The sequence below is a fragment of the Monodon monoceros genome, unplaced genomic scaffold, assembly GCF_005190385.1.
Source record: "Monodon monoceros isolate NGI ecotype Baffin Bay Population unplaced genomic scaffold, NGI_Narwhal_1 Super_Scaffold_18, whole genome shotgun sequence".
Taxonomy (NCBI): Eukaryota; Metazoa; Chordata; class Mammalia; order Artiodactyla; family Monodontidae; genus Monodon; species Monodon monoceros.
The window spans coordinates 164,079,057-164,092,049 of record NW_021703774.1 but is presented as its reverse complement, the minus strand read 5'-3'; the positions used below and the strand labels follow the sequence as shown (position 1 = coordinate 164,092,049).

The 12,993-nt window shown below is 41.3% G+C and overlaps 1 protein-coding gene across 2 annotated transcripts in view; it reads left to right on the top strand.

Annotated features, from left to right (window-relative positions):
* CDC42 (cell division cycle 42) overlaps positions 1-5,118 on the top strand; it is a 46,659-nt gene extending 41,541 nt beyond the window's left edge. Inside the window, exon 6 of one of the 2 annotated variants that reach the window (XM_029227658.1) lies at positions 2,560-5,118. In XM_029227658.1, coding sequence (XP_029083491.1) covers positions 2,560-2,649 — 90 coding nt within the window. In that variant the 3' untranslated portion in view covers positions 2,650-5,118. The other variant, XM_029227659.1, reaches the window with a different exon arrangement.
* Positions 5,119-12,993: the final 7,875 nt, after the last annotated feature.

The window sequence follows — 12,993 nt, the reverse complement described above, 5'->3', positions numbered from 1 at the left end:
GGGCGGCTGGGGTAATCTGGGCCTGGCGCTCCTTATTGGAGCCGTGCTCTGGGGCTTTGGGGAAAGGTTTTACTTGGGATCCAACTGACCTAAAGAACATGTGGAACTTCTTTGGGAGGTATACCTGTGGCTTCAGATTTAGGTGAGTTTAGGTGAGTCTGTAGACCTGGTACCAGTACTACTGAGTCACACTGTCACGCTGGAGTTCTGGCTGAGGTGTAAGTGTATTTCTGCATCTTAATCCCTGTAGATCTGAGAATATTCTTTGTTTTTCACTCCATGCTTTATGCTCTGATAACCATGCGGACATCTAAAAGCATTGGACTGCTTGCTAAAACTCATTCTAGGACCCTGTTCTTTGTTTTCCTATTGGGTGGTGGTTACTTGCTCTAATAACATTACTGAATAACTGAGGTGTGTGCTGTTTCTAGAGTCTGTTGTTTAAACTTCTCCCAGTTGGTACTGCTGAACAATTAACAGTTTTTCTAAGTGTCTGAACCTTTTGTTCTGGGAAACTGGTTTACTCTGAAATCCTGATTAATCCCATCCAGATATGTCTTTGGATCTAGAAACATGTAGCATGCCTGTTAGCCTGCTATTTGTGTCTTTCAGTTATTCAGGGGATGAATTCACAGAAGCCTGAAATTGTAGTAGGTGTAGTTCCAAAATGTGTGTGCCATTCTTATCATTAGAAGTACTAGGGAATTCTGCAAGGCCTAATTATTCACTGCATGTATCTCGTGCTTACATATCCATTCCTCTCCTCTGGCATTATTTTCATTAAAATGTTGTAATTTAGATTTCAAAGTGTGATTGTTATAGAAGTCAACATATGGCATTTTCACAAAAATTGCTTTCTTGCTCAGTTAACCTTTTTTGAGGTAAGAAATTTGTTCTGTTATTTACTGTCTTGCTAATGGGCTTAAGATCTAGCTTTCTGGCAGTTATTTTTCTTAAGGCACACTGCTTCTGTGAATTCAGCCCAGTTAATCCAGACTGCTGTTGTATCTGCTGGTCTTTCTAATCCTCTAACCTGGCTGCTATTCTCTCTCCTCCCCTCTGTCTTGTAGAGAGGTCTGAAGAATGTGTTTGATGAGGCTATCCTAGCTGCCCTCGAGCCTCCGGAAACTCAACCCAAAAGGAAGTGCTGTATATTCTAAACTGTTTTCTCCTTCCCCTCTTTGCTGCTGCTTCCTGTCCCACTACTGTAGAAAGATCGTTTAAAAACAAAGGAATAAAACCATCCTGTTTGAAAGCCTCTGCGTCTTTTTACTCACCACCTTAGAGCAACCTCTGTATTAGTTTTTGATCAAGAATGCAATATCTTATAGAATATTTTTTGTGATCAGTAGTCAAGTTGGACTTGTTTAACTTTCTGCTGCTTGAGTTGCCTGATGCTCAGAGCTGTTTGGTTTGGATTACTATTGCAAAAGGGAACTTGGTCTGGCATTAAGAATGTCCTCTTGGGGAAAATAAGAAGAGTTTAACACTTCTAGATCTTAGTTCTAGATGGAGGAAATAACACAAACATCATTTTACTCTTACAATCAATTGTTAATTGTAATTGCATGACAAAATTTATGGAAAAAGGGTGACCTGCTAGTACAGTGTAATGGGGAAGGGAGGATTCTTTTCTGGTTTTCCTTTGTGTAGTGAAACTTTGTGTTGCTATTGCTTTGGCTGTCTGTGCTGTAGTGGAGTATTTGTCAGTCTGGGTGGGAAAGATAATTGATGTACCTGCTACTGCTTTATGAGATCATTTGTTACATTATCTTTTAAGAGTAGCATCCATTTTAACAGTTGACTTAAGGTTTGTTAATGTTGAGATGTAAAGCTGCCATCTTTATATTTTCCTGCTTCTGATTTTACTGTTGTGAGGGAAACATACAATTATGGTTACCTTCAAATTTTGAAATTAAAAATATACAATTGTTTGTATAAACGCCTGATGAAACTTTATTCCTGTTGCACTGACTGGCTCTAGTTTTACATATGTATCAGGTACCCACATTTTTGCTTCCTTGAATCCCCTTGGCTCTAATAGGTGGGATAAAGGGAGTTTAGAGTGACTATTTTTGATGCAGCTGCTGTAATCGCTCTCTCCATCTTTGCCTGCACCTTCCGTATGATAAGGACGCCACTGCCCGGTGCCCAGCCTCTCAGTCCTGTTCCATATCTAGCTGTTTCATTTGAATGCAGAGCTGCTTACTTGTTTTTATGTAAAATCTTCCAGCAGCATATTACAAAACTCATATTGAATGAGCAAATGACATGTGCTTGTTTGCTTCTTGTGACATACATTGGTCTGCAAAAAGCTTTCTCAAAGGACCACTGTCTCACTCATGAATATCTGCTCCTCTGCTCCTGAATTGCTGGATCCTTCCAGTGCCCTGCCTGGACAAAACTTGGTGAAGTGAGATGATTGTGTTGAGATTCAGGGTTGTTTTTAAGGTTTCGTTATTTGCCAACTCCTGGGGGTTTGAATGTTTTAAATTTGATCTTCAACTGTATTATACTGAGTATCAGACTGCCCATTTTTTTCTTTCTACCCCTTTTCAGAAAGGCCTAAAGAATGTATTTGATGAAGCAATATTGGCTGCCCTGGAGCCTCCAGAACCGAAGAAGAGCCGCAGGTGTGTGCTGCTATGAACGTCTCTCCAGAGCCCTTTCTGCACAGCTGGTGTCGGCATCATACTAAAAGCAATGTTTAAATCAAACTAAAGATTAAAAATTAAAATTCGTATTTGCAATAATGACAAATGCCCTGCACCTACCCACATGCACTCGTGTGAGACAAGGCCCATAGGTATGGCCCCCTTCCCCCTCTCAGTACTAGTTAATTTTGAGTAATTGTGTATTGTCAGAAAAGTGATCAGTACTAGTTTTTGTTTTGTTGTTTCAAAAAAATTATTATTATTTTTTTTTGTTTAAAAGCAAGGCATGCTTGTGATGACTCTGTAACAGACTAATTTGGTTGTTGAAGCTGTTTCCGGGTTCCACTCTGGCGAGTAATCTGGGATATCTAGTTTTCTTTTTTCTTTTCTTTTTTTTGGGGGGCGGGGGAGTGTGTGTGGGATTTGTTTTTATTTAGTCATGTTTTTTTAATTCATTAACCATTGGACAGCCCTTAAGGGGAGGAGGATAGATTGATTCCACATTCCACTTCTTAGATCTAGTTTAGAAAACGTGTTCCCCACCTGGTGCTCTTAGGAAGGAGTATAGTAAACGCCTCATTTAATAATATACTCCTTTTTGAAAGTTGCCTTTTCTCTCCACCCTTGAGTAGGTCCAGTATTTGATGAAACTCGTGAAAGTGGGTGGAACCTGTCTTGCCCCTCCTCTTTTCTAGGATGCACTATATATGTGACTGTGACTCTCAAGGAAATTTGTTTGCCATTTGCTGATTTTTTTTTGAAGTTAATTTCTAACTTCTTTCACTGATAAATGAAGAAAAGTATTGCACCTTTTGAAATACACCAAATGGATTGAGTACGTAATTAAAAAACATTTTTTTCCCCTGTCAGTCATTGTCTTAATATGCTTAGCATAGACGTGCAGCTTAAGAGTGTATGATACAGTGTTCCTAGAACACAGCTGAAGACCTGGTGTATAGAGGAAATCCGAGGGGTGGTGCTAGAAGACAGATGTTTATGGGATGATTCACATCCTCTTTCAAGTTATGAGGATGGAGACCTGCTTCATTAAGAAGCTGGGGGTGGGGTGGGGTAGGGTGGGGGTGGGGAGAACATTTAACAACATGGGGACCAGTCAGGGAAATCCCCTTATTTCTGTTTTGCATATGAGGAACGCTAGAGCAGCCAGGTGAGGCTCTCTAGTTTAATAAAAATCCTGGGGAGAGTCTTATGAAGACTCTTCATAAGTGTTAATAGGGATTTTATCAGCTTATTTTGGTTGCAGTTTCCAAGTCTTTAAAATGTTAGGTAATCTTCCCCACCTTCCCCAAATCCTACTTCTTGTAGATTTCATTAGTGTTGAACTTCACAATGCTTTCTCATGTCTGAATTCTTTGTATATGCATTCTTTTCAGATGTATTAAACAAACAAACAAAAAAACCCATTACAAGTCAGCTTGGGGGTTGTTATTTTCCCTCCGCCTCTTAACTTTTAGATATTTAGGAATGGGAACTTGACCCTTATTGATATCAATTTCTAACAGATTTCAAGATAAAGATTTAGAGCACAAAGATTTAATGTACTTTGTTTTGTGGAATTCAGTTTGAGATTCTTTTTCCCCTCACATTCAGGTTTGTGCCTTCTCCCCTAAGTTTGGCAGGTAGCCTACAGACTCCTCTTTAATACCAAGTGGGTTCATAACAGTTCTTAGTGAAGAAATGTTCTGGAAGCTCACTGCTCATGTTTTTGGAAGGAAATGGCAGCATACTTCCAAATCCATCCATCAGTTGGAAAGCAGCCATTTTTCTCCAAGTTTTCTGTATCAGTGGTTTTCAAACTTTGCTGCTTTAGTAGAGTGGAGCTTGAGCAGTGGGTTATTTAAAAGCTTTCCAGGTATTTACATTATGCAGCCAAGTTTGAGAACGACTGCTCCTAGGTTGTTAACCTCAAACTGCTTCTATAAGATTCCAGATTCTGTGCTTTGAATCTGAATATGGGACACATTTTCTGTAGGTGACAAGAATGATTCATTTCCCTTAAGGGCATTATACTGATCTGTATGAGAGTCTTAGAAACTAAGGACTGTTAATCCAGTTAATAAGGTTGATACAAGGTATAGCCTCATTTTGATAGTTTTCTATATGGAGTCATGTTTGACTTGAGTCCATACTGTGCTAGAACTAAGCTGGGCTGATTGGGAATGGGTTAGGAAGAGGCAAATCTAAGCTTTGCTGTTTTAACGAATGTATCTTATTCCTTGTTGACCATACCAGGGGGAGACACCTGGATCATGTTATGAGACTGAGGGGAGCAGAAACTGTGTATGTGTATCCCTAGTTCTTAGTACAGTGGCATATAGGTCCATCCTGATTATTGCTGTAGCCCTGGCCTAGAGCAGTGTTTGACACATAAGAAATGGCTCTAAAAATAGTCATTGGATGGGTACATGTTTTCAAGAATGAATAAATGAAATAAAGCAGGTTACATGGTTGTGTTGATGAATTATCCACACGTCAGAAGAGCAATGGTGACAAGAGGATTGATTGAAGCTAACATTGTTTTCTAATTAAATATTTTCAATTTGATTTACACATATCAGATGAACATGGGTGGCATATGGATGAAGCTAACATTGTTTTCTGTTTAAATATTGTTTTCTATTTGACTTAACAGACTTGTCTGTTATCTTTGGCTTAGTGAGTGATACTGCCCAGGGAGTGTGATCTAGGGATTGGAAAAGCGCTATTTTGAAACAGGCCTTACTTAGCAGACTTAGCTTATGGCAAAATTTACAGTATCTAGGCTAATACAACACCAGTACATCACTGTTTTTCTAAAATGCCGATGTTTTACTGAAGGTCTTAGAAATAGGCATCCTTTGAGCTGGATTTTTTTTTTTTCTTTTTCTTTTTGGCTGTGCCATGTGGATTGTGGCATCTTAGTTCCCCGACCAGGGATCAAACCCAGGGCCCCAACAGTGAAAGAGCCGGGTTCTAACCACTGGACTGCCAGGGAATTCCCTTTCAGTTGGATTTTATGCCAGTAGAGGGAATATATTCTAAGGGGAAGAGAGGATTGATTGTGGAATCTAAGAAGTGATTGCAGTATTTCCTTTATTCTGAGGTGTATTTTTCCTTTTTTGGGGGGCTCATTTTCATAGTATGATCAGAATACCTCTTAAAATTTGTGTATACATTTAATGTAGTGGTGCTTTTTTTTTTTTTTGGTTCCGAAAAACTGTTGTTAAATCATTGGTGTCTTATTGGTATCTTCATGATACCTTCATAGAATGGATAAAATAATACTTTTTCTTCATTATTAGGTTTAGACTATTTTCTTTTTTTCCTTCTCCCATTTTGATGTTGTTAATGGTTATTGGGGTGCTGAGTGCTAAGAAACTGGTATACGAGGACCCTGCTTCTTGAGGTTTGGAACTTAGCCTCCGCTGGGTACAGCTAACATACACTACAAATTTGGTATATAACAGTCTGGGGAAGGGACGGTATTTCACCAAGAAGTAGCAACTCCATTATCTTTCAGAAAGGGCTGAGCTCTTCATGGTTAGTGTATCTGAATAATATGTGAGGGGAGTATCTTTAAATCACATTCCTAATTTAGCTCTCATTGTTTTCTGTAAGACTTACCCAGGTTCCCCGAACTTCAGAGCATGGTGATTTAACTACATAGCTCAACAGAAGACCTCATCTTAATATTTTCTTTCCAGGGCTGTTACAGTACTTTATGTATTACTTTGAGTTTTTTCTGAAGGGCCCCTCCTCTTTTTTAAAAACATTTTATTAGCTATTGCTACAGTAATGTTGCATTACAAACCACCCTAACACTCAAGCGGCTTATTCCAACAAGCATTTATTTTTCTCGCTGAGGGGTCAGTTGGGCTTTGCCTCCAGGCTTCAGATTAGGCTCAGGTTGGCTTCATGTTTCTCATTCTGGAGCCTGGCTCCAGAGAGCAGTGCCTTCCTGAGAGGACTTCATGTGGTGAGCCAAAGGGGGTACAAGGTCAAGCACATTTGAAATTTCTCACGTTCCGTTGCCCAGAGGATTACACATAGCCAAGCCCAAAGTCTGCCACTCATATATTCATTCCCTCCTATTTAGTAAATTCAAAAATAGGTTTGAGCTCATTTTAAAAAAGGAAAATAGGGCTTCCCTGGTGGCGCAGTGGTTGAGAGTCCGCCTGCCGATGCAGGGGACGCGGGTTTGTGCCCCGGTCCGGGAAGATCCCACATGCCGCAGAGCGGCTGGGCCCGTGAGCCGTGGCCGCTGAGCCTGCGCGTCCGGAGCCTGTGCTCCGCAACGGGAGAGGCCACAACAGTGAGAGGCCAGCGTACCGTAAAAAAAAAAAAAAAAAAAAGGAAAATAATGGAGATAGGGTCTGGGCATCACAATTTTTTTCAAATTATTTTTTGTAGGAGCATCACTTCTTTTTTTTGTGTGTGTGTGTGTGTATGTGTTACCCGGGCCTCTCACTGTTGTGGCCTCTCCCATTGCGGAGCACAGGCTCAGCGGCCATGGCCTATGGGCCCAGCCGCTCCGCAGCATGTGGGATCTTCCCGGACCGGGGCACGAACCCGCATCTCCTGCATCGGCAGGCGGACTCCCAACCACTGGCACCACCAGGAAAGCCCAGAGCATCACTTCTTTAAAGCTCATCAGATATTTTAATATACCCCCAGGTTTGAAAACTGTGGCACTACATGATCTCTTAAGGTTTCATTTATGTCTGACATGAATTTTAGAGTAATTTTGGGCTACAAATCTTTACAGCATTTTTCCTTTGAGGAGGAGGTTTTCCAAACCAGCATTCAGTTCTTACCCTTAATCAGAAAGAGGGTTTACAAAATTCATAGTCATATGGTTTTATTGGACTGGCACTGAGATAGTTTGGGCGGTCACCTAAGTAATTAAATTACTTAGGCAGCAATTTGAGAAGGGGGCAGGTATTTGAGTTGTAGAGTTCAGCTAAGGTTTTCTAAGTCAAAGCTAGAATGCAGAGGAAGGCTGTATTTCCCTGATAACTTCAAGACAAGTGTACTATACAGATTTCACTGGAGATGGATATCCTTTTCACTCGTCCCAGGAATATTCTAATTCATCTGCAGAGAGTACACAGGTCCAAATTCCAAAGTGTAAGTTAGTGCTAGAAATGGGTATGAAATTGAAGTTATTCCAACAGACTAAATTGGACTTCTAGGAGATGAAATCTCTTGCTAAGTTAAAAACAAGGTCACTTTGTTTCTCTGCTGCAGATCCCCAACGCCACACACACCCTGGTTATTTTTCAGACCTTTGGGCAGGGTGTGAGCCAGTGTCACGTGGCTTTATTTCCTCCTTTTTCTCGTCAGTGAGTATAGTTCCAGGTGGATTGATTTTTTTTTTTTTGAAGTCTGACTAAACAGATAGTTGCTTCGTTGTATTAGCCTCATACTGATGCATTAATATTTGATTGGATAGGGTCTTAGTTTCTGTGTCTTGGTTTGTGGTTTAGCTGTAGTTGATGCAGTCATGTGACCAGTCTTCTCAGAGGCAGGAACTGGAGCAGAGGACCTGTGTGGTTTTGCAAATGTTCAGTGCTTTTGAGCCATAAGCTCTGAACTGGAAATTCTTAACTCCGTGATAATGGGCTATTGGGTATTGGGGCATACCCTCACAAAAGTGGGGAAACTTGTGCCTGTATCGAGCAATCTCTTTCTTCTTTTAAACAATTTATTGAGCTACTTTTTTTAAAAAATAAATTTCTATATTTTATAATTTATTTTTGGCTGCGTTGGGTCTTCGTTGCTGTGCACGGGCTTTCTCAAGTTGTGGCGAGCAGGGGCTACTATTCATTGCTGTGCACGGGCTTCTCATTGCAGTGGCTTCTCTTGTTGCAGAGCACGGGCTCTAGGCGCGCAGGGTTCAGTAGTTGTGGCATGCGGGCTCAGCAGTGGTGGTCGTGGACTCTAGAGCGCAGGATTGAGCTAGTTTGAAATCCGGCCCCACTGTTCTCTCTTTCCCAATGAGCTAGCCCATGAACTTCTTGGACTGTTGAGATTACCTCCACCTAGTGGTGAATCTAAGTTAGAACTGCCAATTGACTCCGGGGTGCTCTTTATCTAATATCTGAACACCACTCTTTATGTGGGTGTTTTGTTTGTATGTTTTTGTTTTATTTATTTATTTGTTGTGGTTTTTTTTTTTTTCTTTTTTTTTTGGCCGCACTGTGCGGCATGGGGGATCTTACTTCCCTGACAGGGGATCAAACCCGTGCCCCCTGCAGTGGAAGCATGGAGCCCTAACCACTGGACTGCCAGGGGATTCCCTATGTGGGGTCTTGATGGCAGAGGGTAGGGAGAAGGTGGTGAGGCAGAAAGGAATATTGGCTGAGCGAATTCACTTGTGGACTAGGGGGATTTCTGAATTATCTAGGAGAGGTTAAGAGTCAGAGAATTTGTAGTCAGTCAAAATATAAAAATCCAATGTGCTGTAGGGAAATAATTGCCCCAAGTTATAACTCTGGCCTTATTAGCTGTGTGATCTTGGATAAGTCAGTGAATGTCCCTAAGCTACACTTGCTTCATCTGTAAATAGGAATAATGCTAATTTCTACGTCTTGGGGGTGAGTGTGAGGATTAAATGATATCATATATGTGAACATGTTTTGTAAACAAAGAATTGCAATGCAAATATTAACAGCTACCAGATTTGCTTTGCAATGGGAAGAATTTAGGTGTGTGTGAGGAAGTACTTACTAATATCATTGTGACATGCTACTGGGTGTATTTGGAGATTTTGTGTTTTAGTAATTATAGGAGTACAGATTCACCATTTATAGAGCTAGGATGGTAGAGCTCAAGGTAGTTCAGAGCTTTCTTTAAGAAGAACCCAAGACCCAGAGATGGGGTTTCTCCCAAGCTTTTTAATTTCATAGAAGTACTTCATGTGCATAGTACGTTGTATCCGAAGAGCTTTAGATGCTTCATCTCTGAAATTGCTTTCTTTCTAGAACCCTGGGAGGCAGGGAAACAAAAAAACCCTCTGAAGATCAGGTCAGCTGTGCAGTTTCCCCTGTGTCCCAGAATTACCAGGACTGTTGTCTCAGGTTGGCCAAATCCCTGAAGCTAGCATGAGGATCTTGCTGGTCCGAGCCAGTTTGTGAACATCAAGGGATAAGAACTGTTCAGAAAACGTTATTATGTTAAGAACCACAAATCTCTCCACTGCTTTTGTTTTGTGCAATGTCAATTTTACATGTTTATTTAGTACTAAGAGGCCCTCTGTTAGATAGCAAGGTGGATGAGAATGGTTCTAATAAGAATGAAAGTAAGGGAGGGTAACAGAACATACCAGGAAGAAAAGTCACATTTAGCTGTGTGTGTATGTTGTTGGTGAGAGGAAGGGAGGGTGGTGAAAGTAAATCAGGAAAGGCTTCTTGAAAAAGGTGAAAGGTGGGTCTGATTTAGACATGCAGAGATATATAGGGGTGGAGGTGGGGTCAGGTGGATGAGTATGGATTTCTGGGTGGCTGGAAAGTGAACAAAGATGAGAGATACCTGGTGTGTTCGGGGAGTAGTCAGGAGCCCTGTTGAGGGATAGGTGTAGTGTGAAGAAAGATAGCTTTTAGGGACCCCCATAAACAAATGAGTGAGTTAAAGAGGGAACGTTAACCACACTCAGGGAGGGCTCAGCTCTAATTATTGAGGTTCATGGAAGAAAGGAGCATATTCTTTGGTAAAAGAATGGCTATGTTTATTGAGTACTTTCTGTGTGCTTTGCACTGTGTTGAACCCACAGTATTATCACATTTAGTACTCAAAACAGCCCTGTGGGATTTATGCTACAAGTAACTTTGTTTTATAGATAAGGACTCTGAGACTTCAAGATTGCTTAATATCTCCAACCAGAATTGGAACTCAGGTCTGATTCTGGAACCTGTGTGCTTATCCATATGTATCTTGTGAAAATAAAATGTATGTGATGAATTACAAAGCTGAAAAGTATAGTTTAAGCATGGTATAATGCTGAGGGCAAGCATAGCTGTATAAAAGCCTTCCTCTACACTGGCAGCTTAATTGGGTAGGACCTTTTTGGGGAAGGTGACCTTAGGAACAGTTGTAGCATGAGAGAATGATACCCTTTTCCTTTGCGTAGATTTAGAGGATCTTGAGGTGCCTTTGAATCTGGATAGTCTGCCTGTAGTCTCTGCTCAACTGTAGAGACTTTTTTTCATCATAGCATCCCTGTGGGTTGGCACAGCAGGGTTTGTTGATGAGAAAGCTGGACCTTAGTGAGTATCCAAGGCCAGTGGGGGGATGATGGGAGTGCCAATTCTGCAACCTGGTATCCTTCCTCTTTTCTCTTGACCAACTCACAGAAGGTCCTTTAGAATAGCACCATTGAAAGCCAGGGGGATAATCAGTGAGGTGGGGCTGTCATGTAGGAATTCTCAGAGGGTAGAGTGTTTGAGCCAAGGCTTACAAGAGAGGGTGTTCCTGATGTCTTGTACAGTGTACATGGCTTATGGAATGATATCCTCAAGTGATATACATGCTTCTTCCATAACAGTAGTGGGAGCTAATATTCAGAACCATCTGACAGAAAATTTAGGCTCAGAGTAGCTAAGTAAGTTGCCCAAGATGAAGCTTCAAAATAGTGAAACCATGATTCAGCTTCAGAGCTGTCTGATCCAAAGCCAGTGTGTTTCCTACAAAACATGCTTGCCTCCTCCAAGTGTGAATGAACATTCTCAGAAAGGTTGAGCTCAAAATGGAGCCACACCTTTGGAGGACCTCTGTAAAAAGAGAAAGGACCAGAGCTTGAGGTGGGCCGCATCTGCCCTGTTTTTCTTTCCTAGAGTCAGTGAGTGTGTAGATGTCTATGGTTTGGGTTCCTTAAGGTAGGAAGAGAAGGCATCCACCTTTTGGAGGCAGAGGCTGCTCAGGGCTTGGGAGGAGGGCATGAAGCAAAGTTATTGTGGTGGCCTTTGATGGGACTGGTGGTAATACTAGGTTACATCTGTTCAGGCCAAGTAATCAGTGCTGGACTGACAGTGATAGATGATTCTGCCCCCTAAATGACAACCGGAAAGGCCTTTAGAGGTTATTGAGACCAGCCCTCTTACTCTGGGGAGGTGGTGGCGGTGCAACAATTGAGATATAATTCACATACTGTACAATTTACTTATTTAAGGGGTACAGTTTAGTGGTTTTTTTCCTCTTCCAGTTTTGAGATATGATTGACATGCAGCACTGTATAAATTTAAGGTGTACAGTGTAATGATGTGACTTACATGCAACATGAAATGATTGTCACAGTAAGTTTAGTGAACATCATCTCATGTAGATATAAAATTAAATAGAAAAAACGTCTCCCTTGTGATGTACTCTCGGCAACTTTCGTATACGCCATGCGGCAGCGTTAATTATATCTACCATGTTGTCATTACATCCCTAGTACTTACTTATCTTACAACTGCAAGTTTCAGTGGTTTTTATATATTCACCCAGTTGTGCAACTATGACCATGATACATTTTAGAACATTTTCTTTTTTTCTTTTCGGCTGCGCTGCGTGGCATGTGGGATCTTAGTTCCCTGACCAGGGATCAAATCCACGCAGCCTGCAGTGGAAGTATGGAGTTTTAACCACTGGACTGCTGGGGAAGTCCCTAAAACATTTTCTTTACCTCAGAAAGAAACCCCGTACCCCTTAGCTATCACCTCCTAAACCCTCCTCCCCCCACCCCCAGTTCCTCCATCCCTAAGCAACCACTGATACTACTTTCTGTTCCTATAGATTTGCCTATTCTGGGCATTTCATATAAATGGAATCATACGATGTTGTGGTCTTTTATGATTGGTTTCTTTCACTTAACATAATGTTTTCAAGGTTCATCCATATTTTAGCATGTATCAGAAATTCATTCCCTTTTGTGGCTAATATTCCATTGTATGGATAACATTTTGTCTAATTAATTCATCCATCACTTGATGGACTCCTGAGTTGTTTCTGCCTTTTGGCTATTATGTGTCACGATCCTGTGAGCATTTGTGTAGATGTTTTTGTGTGGCCTCTCAGTTTGCAGACAGAGAGATTAAGTGGGGTGATTTGCTCAATTCCCAGTGCTGTGCCCCGTGTATCCTGGGGCTGGAGGAGGCTGTGGTACCATCTACTTGACCAGGATGGTAACTAACTCTGAGGAACTTGGAGCATGTAGGGATTTATGGAAGAACTGAGATTATTTTTAGTTCTGGGGCCTTCTGTTCCTCCAGGTGGGTTGGAGGCATGAGGACGGCCATCATATTTTCCACTGACTCTCAGTGTAACCCTGGACAAGTGACTTGACTTCGGTAAGCCTGGGTTT